Source organism: Mandrillus leucophaeus, unplaced genomic scaffold (genome assembly GCF_000951045.1).
Source record: "Mandrillus leucophaeus isolate KB7577 unplaced genomic scaffold, Mleu.le_1.0 Scaffold27, whole genome shotgun sequence".
NCBI lineage: Eukaryota > Metazoa > Chordata > Mammalia > Primates > Cercopithecidae > Mandrillus > Mandrillus leucophaeus.
In genome coordinates this window covers 5,997,486-6,020,612 of record NW_012102809.1, presented here as the reverse complement: position 1 = coordinate 6,020,612, position 23,127 = coordinate 5,997,486, and the positions used below count along the sequence as shown (strand labels likewise).

General features: G+C 40.4%; 1 protein-coding gene across 3 annotated transcripts in view; it reads right to left on the bottom strand.

The window, feature by feature from the left end:
* Positions 1–23,127, bottom strand: part of FARS2 (phenylalanyl-tRNA synthetase 2, mitochondrial) — a 547,898-nt gene that overhangs the window by 214,064 nt on the left and 310,707 nt on the right. For all 3 annotated transcript variants that reach the window (XM_011984592.1, XM_011984594.1, XM_011984591.1), the window contains one exon: positions 6,472–6,632. In XM_011984592.1, the coding sequence (XP_011839982.1) occupies positions 6,472–6,632 (161 nt within the window). The remainder of the gene's footprint in view (positions 1–6,471; positions 6,633–23,127) is intronic.

Sequence of the window (23,127 nt, the reverse complement as noted above, 5' to 3'; positions counted from 1 at the left end):
AATGGCTATTTTGCCTTGAAGAGACTCTTGCAGAAATACGGATGTTACAGACTCCGACAGGCAAGGAAAAAGTGAGGAGCATGGTAGAGAAAACCTATACTGTCTGAGAATATCCAAATATTCATAAACATACTGGTGGTAGAAATACAGATGTCCAAAGCCCTGCTGGTGAGGGATGGCAAGGAAATGAGGAACATGTTAGTGGAAGGTGGAGGGGAGGGGATTCTTGTTCATTCACAGTGGCAGAATTAGATGAATTGGATGTGGAAAGCAAAACTTGCAAACAATGAACTTGGATATTTAGCTGAGGAAATTTCCAAGCAAACAGTGAAAATGCAGCCTGCTTTATTCTTGTAGGAGAAAACAGACTAATCAAGAGAACTGCTATGCAAAGAGAAGCAAGATTAGGTAATTTGGGAAATTCTTAGCCTATCTAGATTGCGAAAGACAAAAAGTTAGGAGTTTCACTGATAGAAAAGTGCTCTGGAGAGAAAGCCAAGAGTGCAGCTATACACCCCTTTGCTAATGCCTCAGAAGTTTCCAAGGATCAAGGTATTTAGTGACACAGAGGGCTCTTTGAAGAAAGTAAGCATATGATTCAAGGATCCCCTCAGGCATCTCAGCAGAAGCCAAAAATAGCAATGAATTATTCAAGAAAGATCTGCAGAAGAGCCTCTTGTGTAATGGAATAAATCCCTATGACATACATGGGAGAGCCACAAGGTTTTTGAGAATGATTTACCATCAGGAACACTGTCAGCTGGAACTGAGAGGGACAAAAGAAAAGAACAAAAAGAAAAAGAAAGAAAGAAGGCTATCTGACTCCCCAAATTCTTCAGGCAAAAGCCAGGGTAATAAAACAACTCACCTGCAGATACATGCCACCCTTAATAAAAAAGGAGGTTAGGCAGAGTGGCTCATCATGCCTGTAGCCCTGACACTGTGGGAGGCCAAGGCAGGCGGACTGCTTGAACCCAGGAGTGGAAGACCAGCCTGGGCAATACGGCAAGACACCCTCTGTACTAAAAATACAAAAACTTGGCTGGCTGTGGTAGCATGTGCCTGTAGTACCAGCTACTTGGGAGGCTGAGATGTGAGCTTGGGAGGTGGAGGTTGCAGTGAGCCGTGACGGCACCACTGGGCTCCAGCCTGATGACAGAGCAAGACCTGGTCTCATAAATAAATGAATAAATTTTAAAAAAGAAGGATATTTGAGAGGGTAGAAATACAGGTCAAACAGGCAAAGCCAAGGGCCACAGAGAATTATCCCCAGGCCTTAAAACCTAATGGCTGAATTTTGAAATTGCTTGGAACCAGTGATTCTTTTTTTTCTCCTTGCATTTTCTCCCTTTTTGAATGGAAATGTCTATGATTATTCTCCAATCTATCCTATCCTACTCATTGTATTTTGGGAGTAAGTACCTTGTTTCAGGTACAAAGGTGGAGAGGAATTTGCCCCCGGATGAATCATACCCAGAGTGTCACATAAACCAGCTTTAGATAATTAAATAATGAAATGGGACTTAGGGGCTGATGATTTTTAGATGACATTTTGGATTTTGAGTTGATTTTGCAATGGGTTCAGAGTCTGTCGGACCTTGGGATAGGCTGAATGTATTTTACACAAGACAGAGGTGAATCTTTGGGGCTCAAAGGGAAGACTGTGGTAGACTGAAAAATGCCCCCAACCCTGCCCAAAGACATCCATGTCCTAATCCCTATAACCTAGAAACACGTTACCTTATATTCAAAAGGAAATTTACATTTCCTTTTGTATTAGAGAATTAGTTTGTATTAAAGTATTAAAGGATTACTTTAAAAGAAGTATTTTGAGATGGGAAGATTATCCTGAATTATCCAGCAAGGCTTGATATAATCGTAAGGGTCCTTATAAGAAAGAAGCAAAGGTGGAAGAGGAGGCAATGTGACACAAGACGGAAGGAGAGAGAAAAGGCAACATGATGCATGGCTATGATCCAAGGACTGAGGACGGCCTTTAAAAGCCAGAAAAGGCGATACTTCGCAAGGACAGAAAACCAAACACCGCATGTTCTCACTCATAAGTGGGAACTGAACAATGAGAACACTTGGACACACGGTGGGGAACATCACACACCGGAACCTGTTGTTGGGTGGGGGGACAGGGGAGGGATAGAATTAGGAGAAATACCTAATGTAAATGATGAGTTAATGGGTGCAGCACAACAACATGGCACACGTATACATACGTAACAAACCTGCACGTTGTGCACATGTACCCTAGAACTTAAAGTATAATAAAAATTTAAAAAAAAAAGCCAGAAAAGTCAAGAAGGTGGATTCCCCCTAGAGCCTACCAAAGGAACCAGCCCTGCTGACACCATAACTTTAGCCCAGTTGGGTGGATTTTGGTTTTCTGACCTCTAGAACTGTAAAATAATAAATACATGTTGTTTTAAGCTACTAGATTTGTGGTAACTGGTTACCTAAGCAACAGGAAACTAACAAGAATAGATACTAATTATAAGTGAATACTTAGGTAATAGTATGATCTGTAATCTATACTTTACAAAGTATTTTATAAATATATACTAAATATGAATATACAAATCCTAACTGCCCCATTAGAAGTTCTTAAGTTTGTTACACAAAGACAACTATAAAAATTATATATTAGTGCAGGTATGCATATATTGGCTTTCAAATTTGAAGGCAGAAAAGAGAAAAAGAATGATATTTAGTACAAGAGATCAAGAGTCTATTTCTGACTATGTCTGTGTCTCATAAAAAAGATTGTTGTAAGTACACTTAAAATTGAATTTAAGCCACTTAATTATGGTGGCAACTGTGTTTTTCGTCTTTATTTGTCACACCATTCTGCACAATGTTGATGTTCTATAAATGTTTGCTGATTAAATAACTGACAACATATTTAAAAAATGAATGAGAAAAAGTTACAGCCTTTATCAGGTTTTATTGTGAATTAGACACAACTTTATTTCAAATTAGTCTAGAAGGAATTGATGCTAAAATAAAACGATAATTATTCAAGTAGAAATTTTTAAAAGTCCTCATAAGGTAAAACCAAAAATATATGCATATATACATATATACATAGGAAGGTTTAAGATGCAGATGAGCACACACACAAAATCAGTGTGTTTCACTGTAACAATAAAAAAACACATTTATAAAAATCATACCTGTCCTTAAAGTTGATGATATGGTTTGGCTGTGTCCCCACCCAAATCTCAACTTCAATTGTATCTCCCAGAATTCCCACATGTTGTGGGAGCAACTCAGGTGGAGGTAAATGAATAATGGGGGCCGGTCTTTCCTGTGCTATTCTTGCGATGGTGATTAAGTCTCACAAGATCTGATGGGTTTATCAGGGGTTTCTGCTTTTGCTCCTTCCCCATTTTCTCTTGCTGCTGCCATGTACGAAGAGTCTTTCGCCCCCTGCCATGATTCAGAGGCCTTTCCAGCCATGTGGAACTATAAGTCCAATTAAACCTCTTTTTCTTCCCAGTTTCGGGTATATCTTTCTCAGCAGCATGAAAACGGACCAATACAGTTGAAGAGATCTGTACACAAAGATAAATAAGTGTAACTCCAGAGGGAGATGAGCCCTGATGGCTGCTTTCACCACTGGGGCATGAGTAGAGGAGAGCTAGCCTGCTACTGGCAAAGACATTTTGTTGAAATAAGAAGGAATGAGCCACACTTGTATCAGCCAAGCATGGGCTGGCATGGCAGATTGGAAAATGGAGAAACAGAGCTAACCCTCCCTGCCAGCCAATTCTCCTTCATAATATTTCTGCTTACAAATGCTGGTGGTGGTAGAAGCTGGTAAGTGGATGGGAAACAGAAAGATATCCTGTTATCTCACATGGTTAGATCCCAAACTCTGCGGCACGGCTAGATCTCACCATCAAGAGGAAATCAGATGTGAAATCCAACTCAACTCCTGATTAGAACAAAAAGATCTGGCCTAGTCACCTTAGTAGCCAGATGGTGGAAAGCATAAGGCTTTCTGGGGATAAATTTTATCTACCTCAGTCTTTGTCCATTCACACACACACACACACACACACACACACACACAAAGACAACTGAAGAAGCAGGAAAAATGTAAGCCATGATTAGGAAAGGAAAACAACAACAACAAAAGAATACTAGATAACTAAGTGGTTGGAATTCACAGACAAGTACTTTAAAATAACCATCACCAGGCCAGGCGCGGTGGCTCACACCTGTAATCCCAGCATTTTGGGAGGCCAAGGTGGGCAGATCACGCGGTCAGGAGATCGAGACCATCCTGGCTAAGACAGAGAAACCCTGTCTCTACTAAAATAATACAAAAAAATTAGCCAGGCGTGGTGGTGGGCGCCTGTAGTCCCAGCTACTCTGGAGGCTGAGGCAGGAGAATGGCGTAAACCCGGGAGGCGGAGGTTGCAGTGAGCCGACATCGCGCCACTGCACTCCTGCCTAGAGGCAGAGCGAAACTCTGTCTCAAAAAAAAAAAAAAGATACTAGATGAGAATTTTCTAAAATGCTTGAAAGATATTAACCTAACACAGTAAATCCTGAAGCAGAAAAAGAGATAGGAAGTCATATGTAGGCCAAATTGCTGAAAACCAGAAATAAAGGCAATAGCCTGACCTCTTTAAAGTCCCAGGACAAAAAGGAAAAAAAAACAAAACCTGACACCTAGACAGGAGGGATAACAAAATCACACTATTATAAAGTGACTAAATGTTTCACAAAGTTAAATAATATTTATTCATGATCAAACATGATGAATGAATTATGCATATTAATATGTAATCATTTGAAATCAGAAAATGATGAAGCTGAATACAAACAAAAAATAAAATGTAACACACACACAAAATAAAAACAACAAACTTCAATTTTCAAGCCAAATAAATACAAAATTGATGAGGAAAATGGAAAATAAGTTAAAAACTGATATAATTAGGCCCAAGAATGTCAGTTATTATTTAATATATTAAATGTAAGTGTATTCAACACTCCAATTGAGAAGACAAAGACTAAATCTGGTCTTTAAAAAACAGACCCAACTTTACGCTGCTTATGAGATGTACAATTAACATAAATACATAGAATGAAAGTAAATGATCTACAATGCAAACACTATTCACAAGAAATCCAGGGTGTCTATATTAATATTATGAAAAGTAAACCTTAAGAGACAAATATCAGTGATAAAGTTGGATATTTCATAATGATAAAATGTTCATTAAAAAAGTACAAAATTGGCCGGGTGCGGTGGTTCACGCCTGTAATCAGAGCACTTTGGGAGGCCAGGCGGGTGAATCACAAGGTCAGGAGTTTGAGACTAGCCTGGACAACATGGTGAAACCCCGTCTCTACTAAAAATACAAACAATTAGCTGGGCGTAGTGGCAGATGCCTGTAATCCCTGCTACTCAGGAGGCTGAGACAGGAGAATCGCTTGAAACTGGGAGGCAGAGGTTGCAGTGAGCTGAGATGGCACCACTGTACTCCAGCCCAGGTGACAGAGTAAGACTCTGCCCCAAAAAAAAAAAGTACAAAATTGGTTCTCTGTCTAGACTAATAATATTGACAAATATCTTTTCTCTTGCATAAATTTTCTGAAGGTTTATAAACCCCTTGTGTGTTTATGGACCTCTATTTAGGAACTTCTTTTTTACTGAGACAGAGTTTCGCTCTTTTTGCCCAGGCTGGAGTGCAATGGCATGATCTCAGCTGACTGCAACCTCTGCCTCCTGGGTTCAAGTGATTCTGCCTCAGCCTCCCAAGTAGCTGGGACTACAGGTGCGCACCACCACATCCAGCTAATTTTTGTATTTTCAGTAGAGATGGGGTTTCATCATGTTGATCAGGCTGGTCTCGAACTCCTGACCTCAGGTGATCCACCCGTCTTGGCCTCCCAAAGTGCTGAGATTACAGGCATGAGCCACCATGCCTGGCCAGGAACTTCTTTACAAATTCACATTATTTAAAATTCATGCAGCCATAAAAAAGAATGAGTTCATGTCCTTTGCAAGAACATGGATGAAGCTGGAAACCACCATTCTCAGCAAACTAACACAGAAACAGAAAACCAAACACCACATGTTCTCACGCATAAGTTGGAGTTGAACAATGAGGACACATGGACACAGGGAGGGGAACATCACACACTGCGGCCTGTTGCGGGGTGGGGGTAAAGGGAGGAAGAGCATTAGGACAAACACCTAATGCATGCGGGGCTTAAAACCTGGATGACGGGTTGATGGGTGCAGCAAACCACCATGGCACACATATACCTATGTAACAGACCCGCACGTTCTGCACAGGTATCCCAGAACTTAAAGTAAAATAAAAAATAAAAATAAAATAAAATAAATAATTGAATTTTACAGTGGCTTTCAAATACATGATCCTATCAATCCTTGACAGCCATTTTTATTATTATCTATTCAGTTCTTACAAGTCCTCTTACCTGAAACTTCACCTTCTGATTAATGTTGGATACACGGAACTGCTTCAGGAAGCGCTCGTCCTCACTCCAGAAGAGACGGATATCAGGGATGTCGTAAAGGATCATGGCTAGCCTTTCTAATCCTAGGCCAAAAGCCCAGCCAATTCGGTCTTGAGCACCAGCTATGATTAGGAAACAAAACAAAACAGTTGTTTTTAAAAAGTATTGAGATTGGATAGGCTCATATCACTTGCTGATAGTTATCAGTGACACTAATGAGATGCCTACCAGTGGCCAAGGCACTGGGCAGCCGCTACAAAGACATCCACGAGGCTGTCCAATCTTCCACACTTTTTCCTCTCCATATTCCCGACTTCCCTCATGGAAGCATTCTGAAGTCACACTGTCTGGAGTACTGTCTTTTGTTTCTGATTAAATCCTAGGCTTTCTCAAGCACTGGTTCCTGAACTGAGTTAAGATTTTTCTGTAGTCTTTGCTTGCTCTGATGCAAACATTTAGCCCACTGTATACAGGTTACAGAGCGGAAAGAAAAGACGGTCTCTGTCCCTAAGTATAGTAGATAATGAGAGACATTCAAAACGTGCCATACTGGCCATAACATGTTTAGAATGAACTCACATTCAGAAAGTATATATGTCATGCCTTTAAGAACCTCAGCTTTATTAAAACACCATAATGCTTATGCTTAGGAAGAGCTACTTCAGCATTGCAGAGAATACAAGCAAGCCCAGATGAAGGGCGTATCTAGCACCACCTGCTCCAAAGGTATAGTGTCCTGCTCAGATTGTGTCAATGCCATAATTAGAAGGGTTTGCTTTGCAGACTGAGGCACCATAGAAGAGAAGACAGAAACTGCAGAATGAAGGCAGGCAAGGGAGCAATTCACACTGCTGGAAAGCTTATGAAATGAGCTCATGAAAGGAATATAATTCCAACTGGACACTAACAGATGAGTAGGATCTTGTGGTAGGCTGAGATGGCCTCTGAGACTCCCACCCCGCACGCACATGCCTTGTGTAAACTCCTCCCGTTGAGCTGAGTATAGGTGGGATCTAGGAACAGCATGGGAATTTAAGCCTGTGACTGGTTTACTTTTTATTGAAGACTCCATCCTGGCCGATTGGAGAGAGATCCCCCTCCTGGTTGAAGAGGCCGCATGGCTCGGCCCTTGAGAAGTCCTAAAGGAGCTCAGAGAGGCACCAGCAGCCAGAGAGAAAACGGGAACTTCACTTCTACAGTGGGACGGAACAAATTCTCCCAACAGCCGGAGTGAGCTGATGATAGGACCCCAGCTTCAGAGGAGAACACAGCCCTGCCTCTTCCTTGATTTCAACCTGGTAAGACCCTGATCAGGGGACGCTATCAATCCACAGCCAGACTCCTCATGCAAGGATATTGTGATATAGTCAATTTGTGCTATGTTAGGCCACTAAGTGTAATTTGTTACCCAGAAAAAAACAAAACAAACAAACAAAAAAAGCAAACAAACGAAAATAACTAATCCAGATTCAAAATGTAGAGAAAGGTGATAAGAAATTCCAGACTGAAGGAGTTTCTTCAATAGCAAAGGGAAGGGACGCAGCACGGGAAGGCTGAGGAGTGGATTCTGGAGATACGGGCAGGACTCATCTATTTTGTTCTCATTTCTACTTTGCATTTAATATTTTCCTAAAACATAAAAAACTTGGCCAGCAGCAGTGGCTCAAGCCTGTAATCCCAGCACTTTGGGAGGCCACGGCTGGCAGATCACGAGGTCAGGAGTTCAAGACCAGCCAGGCCAACAGTGAAACCCCATCTCTACTAAAGATACAAAATTTAGCCAGGCATGGTGGCGTGTGCCTGTAATCCCAGCTACTTGGGAGGCTGAGGCAAGAAAACTGCTTGAACCTGGGAGGTGGAAGTTGCAGTGAGCTGAAACTGCACCACAGCACTCCAGCTTGGGCCACAGAGCGAGACTCCGTCTCAAAAACAACAACAACAACAACAACAAAAACCACTTACAACTGTTTCACAAATCCCCATTCGCTCTAGCTGAACCTGAACGTTCATGGAGCCTCAGGATCACATGTGCAAAGTCCAGGAGGGAAAATGCTTCATTACAAGTGAAACACCAGCACTTGTGGTTATCACTTGGCATCAAGGCAATCATCAAGACAAATGGGAGCACAGGCTATAAGTTACAGAGAGATCGAGAGGCACTGGTCATTAGCAAAGAACTGTTTAAAAATTTCCAGCACATCACAGGCTGATAATTTGGTCACGTATAAAATTATGCACATGACATTCCACTCAACAGCAACATAATGGACATTCTTTTCAAGTGCACATGGGTCATTCACCACCACAGACCATATTCTGGAACACAAAATAAATCTTTATTTTTATATAAAATAACTCAAATATTTAAAGGGATTGAAATTGTACAAAAATGTTCTATGTCCAAAATGCAAATAAATCAGAAATCAACAGAAAAATATCTGAAAAATCTCCCAAATATTGGGAAATTAAACAACATATTTCTCTAAGTAACACATGAGCCAAAGAAGTCATCACAAGGGCAATCAGAAAATATATTTAAATGAATAAAAATTAAGATATGACACATTACAATTGGAACTCGTAAATTATTGGGTGGGAATGATAAAGCCACTTGGGTAGTTTCAAAAACAGTTTGGTAGTTTTTTACAATAAACCAATGTTTCTCAACTGGGGGCAATTTTAGCCACCAGGGGACATTTAGTAAGGTCTGAAGACATTTTTGGTGATCAAAACTGGGAGTGGGGAGCATCCTGACATCTAGTGGGTAGAGGCGAAAGATGTTGCTAAAGATCCCATAATGGAAAGAATGGTTTCCCACAACAAAGAATTATCCAACCCAAAACATGAAACAGAGAAACCCTGATAAACAGACACTTAGCATAGGACACAGCAATTCCCTTCCTAAGTATTTACCTAAGATATGGAAACATGTGCACTGAAAGTCCAATGAATCAACGTTCATCACGGCTTACTTCAGAATAGCCCAATCCCAAAACACCCGAAATGTCCATCAACCAGTGAATGGAGAAATTGCGGTATATTCATATAGTAGAATTGTCAAAGGCATCTGAACCAGAGTGACTCCATCTTGAGTAGGGGCTGGGTAAAAGGAGGATGAGACCTGCTGGGCTGCATTCCCAGGAGGTCAGGCATCCTGAGTCACAGGATGAGATAGGAGGTCAGCAGGGGTGGTATCACAAGACACAGGTCATAAAAACCCTGCTGAGGAAACAGGATATGGTAAAGAAGCAGGCCCAAACCCACCAAATCCAAGACAGCGACAAAAGTGGCCTCTGGTGTCCTCATTCCTGGTTATATGTTAATTTTAATGCATTAGCATGCTAAAAGACATTCCCACCAGCGCAATGACAGTTTACAAATGCCATAGCAATGTCTGGAAATTACCCTATATACTCTAAAACGGGGAGGAACCCTTACTTCTGGGAATTGCCTGCCCCTTCCCTGGAAAACTCATGAATAATCCACCTCTTGTTTAGCATATAATCAAGAGATAACCACAAATATTATGCAGTGGAACAGCCCGTGCCACTGCTCTGTCTATGGAGTAGCCATTCTCTTGTTTCTTTACTTTCTTAATAAACTTGCTTTCACTTTCACTTTACACTGTGGACTTGCCCCGAATTCTTTTTCACACCAGATTCAAGAACAATCTCTTGGGGTCTGGATCAGAACCCCTTTCTGAGAGCAGAATATGACCTAGTAATACAAATAAATTATTCCTATACAGAACAAAATAAATTAATCTCAAAAGAATTATGTTTAACAAAAAGAGATTAGTCACTAAAGATTATCTACAATATGAATTCAATTCACATGACATTCTAGACAAGGTGAAACTACAGAGACGTATAACAGATAGGTAGGACATAAGAACTTTTTCGGGAGATGGAAATTTTCTCTATCTTGAGTGTGGGGTGTTTACATGACTGTATATATCCTTCAAAACTCATCTAGCTATGTTTTAAAAGTATGAATTCTGTTGTGTGTAAAACTACCTCAGCAAACTGGCATTTCAAACACACTATACTTGAATGACATGGCAGTATGAAGTCAAATTCCTGTGTCTAAAGGCTTACTCTCAGCGTCTGCGGTTATCTCCTTGTGAACTGGAAACTGATAGTTTGTGGATCAGCACCATTCTGAGCACCACACTTTGAGGTACACTGATTTAAATGATATAGAATATGCTCATATATATATATATATAAACCCACAAAGTTAAGACGTTTCGTAGCAAACTCTTACATATTCTAAGCGCTGATTCATAGACCCCCAGGAATCTGCATACTGCAAGCTGAGAATCATGACTGGGAAACAAAATATAACCCCTAACAACAGCACCAAAGGCCCCTCACACCGGGTGCTGGGCCCACCACCTCGGATTATCCACAGTTCTCTAAACATCACATGTCCTTGTCATAACATAGCGGATCTTCCTAACACTTGCCCCTCTCCTAAAGTAACCTCTCACGGTCCTCTAAAGCTTCACTGAAGTATTCTGACTGTGAGATTCTTCCTCTGACCCAGATTCATTAAGTTTACCTTCATTTCCCCATCACAAACATGCTGTACATATTTCTACTAGCAACTATTATATTTGTAAGTCTCTCTCCCCATCTAAACCTGAGAGTTCTGAGAAAACAGTCCCTATACAATGTCATACACAGTATTCATTACTCCATAAATGATTTTTAGACATATATCTGTGCTAATGAGAAGAACATGCACTTCCCATGTAGTGAATTCTTTGAGTCATTCTCACAGCACAAAACTGAAGATACGACAGTGTGAATGAATGTCTCAGAGAAAAACAAAAAGGGCCGGTGTTCTGAAAACCAAAGTTTACACAACGTTCACAATTAAGGGTTGTGAGGCTAAAGGCGTACAGAAGAAGAAAAAGAGCACTAAATGCTTCATTCATTGCTTGCTAGACACAGAATACCAGTTCCACAGATGGGAAATGTAAATAATCACAAAATGCTCAGAAGTAACAGCATTAAAAGGAATAAATACCATCTAAAAGTTAAATCTACATTCGATGATGTTTGTCCAAATAGAAATATCAGAAACAATAGGAAAGAAAGGTATGAGTCCAAAATCAAACTATCTTAAAGTTCTGGAAAAACAGAAATTTCCCATTTGCTATCTTCGTGCCAGCTGAGCCAGGGAGCCGCCAAGCACAGCGAGCGGTCCTGAAGAAGCCAGACCCACGCGTGCACTGCCATGCGGTACAGGTGAGAAACATGGCTCGGGAAAAGGGTGAACAAACTTCACATAAGAGAGAGCCCCATGGTTGCCACTGTGAGAGCAGTCTAGGCTCCACTGTAACATAATAGGTCTCAGAGTCAAGGAGGACTTGCTTTACCAGCCTCATGTGGCCTGGCCTCTGAATGGAGCAGGGTAAGAGGGAGCAGAGGGAGCACCGCCAGCTGGAAATCACATCTGCAGAACACAGCGAGGGAGGCCGGGCTGTCCAGTGTGAGGAGGTAAGCTGCACACTGGGAGTCGTGCCGATGATGAGAATTCAGTTTTTCGCATTCGAAATGGCCACAATAGATAGTTGCTCCTGCCATTCCATGACTGCCATACAGAATGGCTCAACATCAATGAGTCTTAAAATTAAAGTCATTAATCAGATTAGCCAATATCCAAGAATTCCACTGAAAAGATAAAAAAAGTTACCTTCACAAATACAACTTCCAGTTGCTTTTCTCAGAAGGCTCACTGCAAAGCTACATTGCTAAAAGTCAGATGTTCTAGAGCTGGATTTTTTAGAAATGTAGAAATGTTTGGCTGAGCGCGGTGGCTCAAGCCTGTAATCCCAGCATTTTGGGAAGCGGAGACAGGCGGATCACGAGGTCAGGAGATCAAGACCATCCTGGCTAACATGGTGAAACCCCACCTCTACAAAACAAACAAAACAAACAAACAAAAAAATTAGCTGGGCATGGTGACGGGTGCCTGTAGTCCCAAGCTACTTGGGAGGCTGAGGCAGGAGAATGGCGTGAGCCCGGGAGGTGGAGCTTGCAGCGAGCCAAGATCAAGCCACTGCACTCCAGCCTGGGCAACAGAGCAACTCTGTCTCAAAAAAAAAAAAAAAAAAAAAAAGAAATGTTCACTGGCCTACGTGGATGATTGGCAGGACCACACTAAAAGGTTGATGGGGGAAAGGAAGGCTGATGGTTGTGCTAGGGATATGCATGACTCCAGAGCCTCAGTCCCATGTGGCTGTCAGTAGGGACAAATGGACATCCTCTTCTAAAGATAGGAGACTGGCTCTACCTGAGAGGACCCAGTGCTAAGGTGAGTGAGGGGGTCATTCCCATGGGCACGTAAAATCCCACCACGTATGGCAAACCTTATGGACCAGACCTTCATTGGGAACGGAGAGCAACTGGTCTCCAGCTGCCTACCACTGCCTACAACCTTCCATTCTCATAATCATCCTGATAAAAAGTTTGCCTGTGACAATCAATTTTCATGGACGGTTGCAAGAAAGGATACGGTGTCCATTTGCTGAGTTGCATCAAATTTTACCTTTAAAACATTTTGTTTTGGTTCCCTTTCGATTTGTTTCTTCTGAATCGCACCCCTGCATTGTGTCATTGGCCTATTCCATTAGTAAGACAACACTGGGGACTCCTGTGAAGGACCCGACCACTCTATCATACAGTTTTCTGTAGGAGGCTTCAGGAAATAAATTGATCTTAGATTTAAGAAAATGACTTTGGATCCTGGGAACAGAAAAGCCTTCCTTTTCTTGACAACTGGATTGTTTTTAATTTTAAGGACGCCATGTGCTACATAATTGGTCAAAATTCACTTTTTACTTTGGCCCCATGGGAGCTTAGAGGCAAACCTGCAGGTCACCTTTACAACTGCACAAGTGTTCAGGGTACATTTCTCTTTGTGACTCTTGGTCCAGTTTTATTTTCTTATCCGTATTTCCTCTTTGCCCTGATTATCTCAACTATTTATTTTATCCTCGGATATGTACTTTTATAAGGCACTTCAAATTCTTTATGGAAGAAAGTGAGTCATAAATACATAGACACTTAAAGGTATTGTCAGCCAAGGTAGGTATAATTTTCAGGTCTTTGGCACTCCTCAGCTGTAATTTGTTGCCAAGTACCCAGGTCTGACAGGGTTTTAAGGCAGTAGTTTTGTTTGTTTGTTTGTTTTTTTGGCCTCATTCCACAACTAGCGAGTTCCAGTAAACTAGAGTCACCAGAGTATAGAACTCACTGTGGAGGAACGTTCCCAATTAGACAGAATATGCAGGATTGGAAGCAGTTAGGCATTTTGACTAATGTAAGTCTGTACAGCACAGAGCATCCCATGCAGGAACATTTTTTGTATTTATAATTCTTGAAAATCTTCCTAAGAGGGCAAGTCTATGCACAGAAGCAAAAGAATGTAAGAGAAGAATCCAGAGATGGGAAAGTTTTTTAAAAAAAGGAGAGGAGAAAGTGGAGGAGGAGGAGAATGGCAATAGAAAAGAGGACAGTGAGAAGCTATCAGTGTGAAAGGAGAGAAACAAAATTTATCTTAGAACTTAAAAGATTCTGATCCCACAGGGTGATCCTTCTAAGCAGCATCTGGCTCTACAGGCTCTGCCTCTACAACTGCAGAGATAGAAGCATCTGCAAAGGAGAGCCCAAAGCACAGAGGTTCTGCACGCGGCCTCTTGTCTGTATCTCCAATTTTAGAAGAAGCCCGGGATATCTCCAACTCGAGAGGAGGCCTGGGACATCACCAACAGGAACACAGCTCTCGGGAGGCTGAGGCAGGAGAATGGCGTGAACTCGGGAGGTGGAGCTTGCAGTGAGCCGAGATTGTGCCACTGCACTCCAGCCTGGGCGACAGAACAAGACTCTGTCTCAAAAAAAAAAAAAAAAAAAAGGAGAGATAAATTAAAACTGGAGGTTTAAAGTAAAGATAGTTTCACAGGGGCTCACTACAAGAAAGCCACATACCAATATCTCTTATGAACACAGATGTAAACTCCTCAACACATTACTAGCAAACCTAATTCAGCAGCATACTAAAAGGATCATATGCCATGATCAAATGGATTTACCCCAGGAGTGCAAGCAAGAATGATTCAAAATATAAAAATCAATCAATGTAATATGCCATAACAATAAAGGAAATAAAACCCACATAACCTTATCAATTGATATAGTGAATGTATCTGACAAAATCCAACACCCTTTCATGATAAAAATATTCAATAAACCAGGAATCCAAAAGAATGCCCTCAACAAAATAAAGACTATGTGTGAAAAACCCACAGCCAACATCATACACAATGGTGAAAGTTGAAAACATTTCATTCATTCCACTTAGATAAATTTCACTTAGATCAGGAACAAGACAAAAATATTCAGTCACTGCTACTAGCCAGTATAGTACTAAAAGTTGTAACCAGAGAAATAAGGCAAGAAAAAGAAATAAAAGACATCCTAACTGAAAAAGAAGAAGTAAAATTATCTCTATTTGCAGATTTGCAGATGACATAGTTTTATATGTAGAAAGCCCTGAAGAATCCACACACAAAAAACTATCCAAACTAATAGACAAATTCAGTAAAGTTGCATGACACAAAATCAATGCATAAAAATGTTGCACATATTTACATTTCTATACACTAACAAAGAACAATCTGAAAAGGAAATTAAGAAAACAATTTCATTTACAAAAGCATCAAAAATAAAGTACTTAGAAATAAATGTAACAACAGGCAAAATATTTGTACATTCAAAACTATAAAATGTTACTGAGAGAATTGTAGGAAGATTGGCCATGAAAAGATTCATGGCCAATAAGCTTATGAAAAGATACTCAACATTATCAGTCATCAGGGAAATACAAATACAAACCACAATGAGATACCACTTCACATCTACTAGGGTGGCTATAATAATGAAAATTGTCATAAAAAGTGTTGAGAAGGTTGTGGAGAAACTGAAGCCCTGTGCGTTGCTGTTGAGAATATAAACTGGCGCGGCTGCTGTGGAAAGCAGTTGGGCAGTTTCTCAGCAAGTTAAACACGGATTTAACCATAAGACCCACCAATCCTCTCTCTCAATCTCTGTGTGTGTGTGCGTGCATGCATGTGTGTATACATGTGTCTGTATATATGCCTCTGTATGTGTATCTCTAAAAGAATTGAGTAAAGAAGCTCAGACACTTGCACACTGATGTTCATAACAGCTTTATTCACAAGTCCCAAGGTGGAAACAACTCAAGTGTCTGTCAACAGATGAATGGATAAACAAAACATGTTAGTTACACACAATGGAATATTATTCAGCCCTAAAAAGGAATTAAGTTCTGATACATGCGACAGCATGGATGAACCTCAAAAACAATAGGCTAAGTGAAAGAAGCCAGGCGAAAAAAATCTATGATATCCCTTACATGGAATATCTAGAACAGTAAGCAGATTAGAGGTTACTAGGCACCGGAGGGAGAACGGAATGGGGAGTTACTACTTAAAGCGTACAGAATTGATCTTTGAAGTGATGAAAATATTCTGGAGATAGATAGTGGTGATGGTTGCACAACACTGTAAATGTTATTAATGCCACTGAATTGTACACTTAAAATGCCTTAACTGGCTAATTTTATATTATGTAACATTTTATCACATAAAAGTAAAATTTCAGAGGATGTAGATATTTAAAAATTTGAAGAAAGTTTTCATGTGTTCTTCCCTTTCTGAAAGGAAAACAATAAACATATATTTTTTCTCATCACCACATCTGTCTCTGAAAACACTGAGATCTACTAATTGAGCCATTATACCACCAATTATTTCAACGGACTTCAGCTTTTTCTCTCCTAAAATGAAGAACAGCAATGATAGGGTGTCTCAAGTTCCTCCTAGCTCTGAACAGTCTATGATTTGGCTCAGTTTAGAAACAGTTAACTAAGGTTCTATTCTAAATCTCCCTTAATGAAATAAAAACTACTGCAGAATAATTTTGCTTAACATTTAACAGCATAACAAAAGATACCTGCCAACTGCTCTCTCTCCTCTCACCCCCGGTCCCCTTAAAGCCTTGGGACATACAAGTACATTCAATGTCACACCCGTTTTGGGGCAGTAATGTCCAGGGGGAAGGGTCTTCCCTCCATCTGTTTCAGGTCCCTGTTTGAATGTCCCTTCTCAGTGAGGTCTCCCAGACATCCACTTTAAAACGGTAAACCTCTCCATCAACCTACCCTCCCAAACCCTCTCAACTCTGCCCTCTTTTCCCCAGAAAACACCACCTTCTAATATGCTACAGCCTTTTCGTTTACGTATTGCTGACTTTCAGACTTCCCTGCTAGCCTGCAGTGCATGAGGGCAGCAGCTGAGCTGGTTTTCGCCACTGACCCGTCTCGAGTCGCTGGCACACTGGCACGCAGCAAGTACCCAGTAAATATTTGCAAAGAAACAACAGAATGGTATGGTAGGAAAGGTTTCAAGATTGTCCCCCTTTTTAGTTTACTCACTTCATTTAAATGGATAGTATTATGAAGAATTTCATACTTTAAGTTTTCAATACAAGTGATGACTTTCTTAAATTTTGTAGCTGTGAGAGATTTTATCTATCGTATTATAAAGTGACATTTAACAGTAGTGATATTGGGGGTGCCATTTCTGAAAAGACATCTCAGAAAGGAGAGAAATGGAACACACAACGTAACAGAAAAAAGTGAATATTCTACTCATTGACCCCTACCTTCATCACCATTCACTGAGCTCTGTTGTATACAGGGCACCAGCAGGCACAGGGTCGCAAGTCCCCTGATGCCCAGGATCTTATTGCCACTTCTGCTTCAACATTCTTTCTATTTTATTTTCTTCCCCAATGACTGGGCTCTGGAAATGCAAACAGCCCCTGCATCCTCAGGTTTCTCCTTATAGACTGTTTTGTTACAAAGCCAAGAGATAAGTGAAATGCTTAAACTATTACATATCGAAAAAAAAATTTGTATGATTTTAAGTATATTTTTCCTTCCTTGTCAAAAAGGTTGACTTCCGGGAATTCTTCCACTTAATGAACTCACATGTTTCCAAAATAACTGCTACAAGGAACACTAAAACAACCTAGCAATGAACATTCATATTATTATTATCATTATTATTTTGAGACGGAGTCTTGCACTGTTGCCCAGGATGGAGTGCAGTGGCACGATCTTGGCTCACTGCAACCTCTGCCTCCCAGATTCAAGTAATTCTCCTGCCTCAGCCTCCTGAGTAGCTGGGATTACAGATGCCAACCACCACACCCTGCTAATTTTTTGTATTTTTGGTGGAGATGGTGTTTCACTATGTTGGCCAGGCTGGTCTGGAATGCCTGATGTTGTGATCCACCCGCCTGGGCCTCCCAAAGTGCTGGGATTACAGATGTGAGCCACTGCAGCTGGCCAACAGTCATATATTACAGAACCTCACCAATGACAAAGAACTTCACCTATATTATCTTGAGTTCTATCCTCACAGTGCTTCTATGGGAAATGTCAAACTGGTATCATCTATGTTGAAAAGATAAACACCGTTTAAGCAAGATCACTAGACACTGGGACTTGAATTTATGTTTTGACTTTAAGTCTACACCCAGTAAATGTTCCCCTAGATTCACGCTGAAACATTAACTGAGAAGGGCTACATTCAAGGTATGTCAAAATATCAGAAAGTGCTACTGACATCTGTGTGCTTTCTATGTTGTTACAGCTGATTTCCTGGTTGACTATAATTATTCCACAGACCAGTAAAATGATTTGTGTAGCTAGGTGCTCACATAACAGTAGATTTCTCTTCTGAACGCTGGGTTTTATCACTCCAAAATGCCTTTCACACTGGATTTGACTGTAATATACACACAGACCTACTGAGTGAACTGAAGGGTCTAGTAGTTAGCAGTGGTATTAAATGAAGGCATCCATGTCACTTGATTGTTAGTTACAGTGACAGACGCACAGGAATAAAAGCACTGCAGTATCCTGCTGAGATACTGCACATCCAGAGGCAGGCCTAGAAAGGTCAGTCCAGCTAGGTAAATTCTGATTTCTTAGCTTCCAACCATGGATGTAGTCCTTCATCCCCTGCTTTCCAGTCACAATACTTGAACTGCTTCCTCAGAGACTCGCTATCGGATGATTGACTTTCCAAGCTGTGCCCAAAGATCACTCTCCTGCCTGAAACATTTCTCTAGCTATATATATCCTTGGCCCCAAACACTCTGCCAATAAGTGCTTCACCTCATCCAAAGGCAGACTTCTCTTTTAAAAGAAAGCTTTTCATGGTACGGAGCAGACTGTGGATGAGAGTCTCCGGGTCTTACAAGCAGGGTTCTTTAATACAGTCTGAGCTGGACGACATTCTAATCAGCTTACTGCCAAAAACTTTCATACCCATCTCAAAAAAACTCACTCTGGACCACCCCCTTTCCTTCCTGAGTCCTAGATTGTGGTTCTCTGGAGTTTAAGAAAGAAAACTGCAGTGTCTGAAGCACATGCTAATGAGCAGTGCATGAAGCAATTCCCAGTGGTCCCGCGCAGTGAGAATCCTCCTTACATGGAATGTGTAGAAAGCGTTGGTCCCTCTTTGCCTGCAGTTTGGACAGTGATGCACCACCCCCTTCAGGGGCTTGACTCCCACCCCCCACCAATTTCCAGTGACTGGTTCAGGGGAGACATGGCCAATAAGATATGAGCGATATAAAATATAAGATATAAGTGAAAATCTGCTAGGATGCTCATAGGCAAGAGTTTTTTTGTTTTGTTTTTTTTTCCCAGAAAAAAGGCCCTCTGAACTACTCCCTTCTTTCTTTCCACATTAGATGCTATCACTCAAGTATATAATGCCTGGAGCTGCAACAGCCAACATGTGACCTGGAGCAAAAAGCTGGAGGTCAGCAGCCCTGTATTTATATTGATATTTATTAATATTTATAATGTATGTATAAATTATATAATTATATATGAATACATTATACAGTTATATGTAGATTGTAAATATGTCTCTTGATATATTATATAAGCACAAATATACATCTATTGATATATTTATAAACATATCTCCATTTATATATTGACATATTTGTTAATAGTTATATATTACATAATATATAAAATATTTATATATAAAATATATAGGTATATATTTGATATTAATACAAATATATAGATATAGTTATTGTTCTATATATTTTATATTTATAAATATAAATATATCAATATATTTTTAAATATTACAATAATTTATCAAGCCATCTGAGAGTAGGTTACATACATCATGCTTCTTTACCACTGAATACTTCTGTGTATACTTCCCAAGAACAAAGATATTCTCTTACATATCCCTAGTATAGTTATCGAATTCAGGATATTTCACATGGATGCAATAACCCCACCTTATCTGCAATTCATATTCAAATTTTGCCAATCATGTCCTCGTAGCATTTTTTTCCCTCCCATTCAGGATCCAGTCGAGGATCACATATTGTACTTACATATCATGTCTCTTTAGTCTTTATTAATCTAGGACCATTCCCTAGCTTTCCTTTGTCTTATAAGACATTGACATTTTGGAGACTCCTAGCCGGTTGTTTTACAGAAATGTTCCTCAATTTGAGGTTACCTGATACTTCTTCATGATTGAATTCAGGTTCAGGACCCCAGCTGGAACACTGCAAAAGGGCTATGGTGTCCTTCTCCAGGTGACATATCTGGAGACCCCTGATGCTTACTTATCCACTTCAGAGCTCCTCTAGATCATTTATTTTTTGCTGCAAAACAAACCACCCCAAAACTTAGGGGTTTAAAACAACAACTATTCACTTAGCTCAATGTTGGCTGGCACTTTGGACTTAGGTGGAAAGTTCTTCAGCTCTCAGATGGGTTTACTCATGCATATGTGGCCTGCTGGAACTCACATGTCTGGTGTTGGCTGCCTGCTGGCTGGGGCACTTTGGTTCTCTTACATCATCCAACCAGGTAGCTTGGGTTTATTTATGTGGGTTGCAGGGTTCTAACTGCATCAAGAGAGCAAGCCCCAGGGTGCAATCACCTTTCATGCATCTCTTTTCATCATGTTTGCCACTCCCCTGATGGGCCAAAGCAAGTAACAGAGCCAAGTCAGATTCAAGAGGCAGAGAAGGACTATCTACTCAGTCATTCAAAAGGCAGTGAGATGCCATTAGAGTGGCTTATCTTGAAAAGTCGGTTCAACTGCTTTATTCTAATATTCATTTATTCATTCAACTGATAATTACTGTAACTTAGGCCGGGTGCAGTGGCTCACACCTGTAATCCCAGCACTTTGGGAGGTCGAGGCAGGTGGATCACAACGTCAAGAGATCGAGATCATCCTGGCCAACATGGTGAAACCCCGTCTCTACTAAAAATACAAAAATTACCTGGGTGTGGTGGCAGGTGCTAGTAGTCCCAGCTACTCAGGAAGCTGAGGTAGGAGAACTGATTGAACCCAGGAGGTGGAGGTTGCAGTGAGCCGAGATTATGCCACTACATTCCAGCCAGGCAACAGAGTGAGACTCTGTCTCAAAAAAGAAAAAAAAAATACTGTGACTTGTTTTTGTACAAAAAATGTGATAGATGCTTTCTGGCAAACAATACCCTACAAAGGAAGGAGAAAGAAAGAAACATTCGCTTGCTCACCACGCGTCAGAAAACATGACCTCATTAATTGTCACATCAACTCTGTCAGATGACTATCATTAGCTCCATTTTATAGACAAGAAAACCAAAGTTCAGAGAGTTTAATTTGTCGCAGATTATACAGCTATTTGGAAATATTTTTGGCTGCAAGCAATAGAAAACTCTATTAAAAGTGATCTAAATAAGAGACATCTAATTTCCATAAAAAGGACTCTGAAGATAGGCATTTCCAGAGTTGGTACAGGAGCTAGAGGATGCCACTGAAGACCCTTGCTCTTTTTATCTTTCTGCTCCAATACCTTAGCAGGTCCGTTTCCATCATTATTGTGGTGATTTCGTAACTACAAAATGGCTGGTCGATCTCCAGTCATCATATATCAGTCAGGAGGAAAGCAGGAACAGTTTCAGTGTGCATGACTTACATACCTGTTGCTTTTATAGGGAAACACAAGCTTTCCCAAGGGTCCCCAACTGTCTTACATTTCATTGCTCCAAACTGGTTTGCTTGGCCACTCTTATATTTAAAGGATGAGAAGAGCCTAACTGCCTGGCTTTTCCAAACTCTCGAGTGGGATGTATACAAGGTCAAATGGTGCTAGGACTGCCACTGAGTCAGTCAACCAACAGCAAGCAAGTGTCCAATCTGGGATGTGAACCCAGCATGTGTTAACTCCGTAGTTCAAGCCTTCAAGGGATGTTTACTTTGAAAGCAGAGAGAGAAAGATCTATAAATGCATATGCAAATCAGTGCCATGAGTGATAGAAATTAGGTTCTATGGGGTGCCAGAAGAAGAAGAGGTCACTTTAAACATCCCGAACAAGGATGTTTTAGAAAAGTCATGCAAGTATGGTCTTAAACGACATGTAGGGGTTTTAAAGGTGAGCTAGGCACAATGACATGTATGTACCTGTAGTCCCAGCTACTCAGGAGGCTAAGGTGGGAAGATTACTTGAGCCCAGGAGTTCAAATCCAATCTTGGCAACAGAGTGAAACCTCCATCTCTTTTTAAAAAAAAAACACAAATTTTAAAAAAGGTAAAGATCTTCCAACAAGAAGGAAAAGTAAACACAAACATACGAAGACAGAAACGTGAAATGAAGATGAAGTGACCAAATTGGGATAGGGTATTGTAGAACCTTTTGAAAATGTAAAGGGAATAGTTATGCCTTGCTTAGCATTTATTAATAGTTAAAGGCTAAATATACTGACTTGCATATGATCTACCAAGGACTCATACACCATCTCCTACCTCTCCCTTTGACTAGCCCCCAATACAGCATTATGTCTTTCATCCCTTTCCCTCAAATTTCAATCTAAGTTCCTAGAACTCAGAATTAAGTACTGTTAAGCAGATCATTGCAACAAACAGTTTTCATTCAGCAAAAGATAGATTTCCTAACAGTTTACCAGTCTTGAACAATTTCCATTTTTCAGTTTCCTAACAGTTTACCAGTCTTGAACAATTTCCACTTTTCAGAAGCTGTTTTCGCTTGATTGTTTATTGTGGTTTGTTTTTAGCTGCCTGAATTGAATTGCATACAGAACTTCAGGAAACAATATATTCCCCCAAATTTATAGGGGAGACTTTAAAAATCTGAATGATGTTTTAAGTGCATTAAAATGATCATTAATGAAATAATCACTTTCAACTTAATGTGGATTCTTCATATAATAATTTTTATAATGCGAGTCATATCCATAAGAGGAATCTGAGGAAACACTGAGGAAACACTGTACAGAGTTGTGAGTGTTGGGAAATGTTTTGGTTTACCTCAACTGTATTATTAAATTCCTTATTAACAAGAGTCATCAAAACTAGGCCACAAGTAGAAAGCTAACTAGAGTTTAGTGAGTTCACTACAGTAAAAATAAGTCTTTCAGAAAAATAGAGCAGAAGGGAAAGGAAACTGAGTAAATCCTCT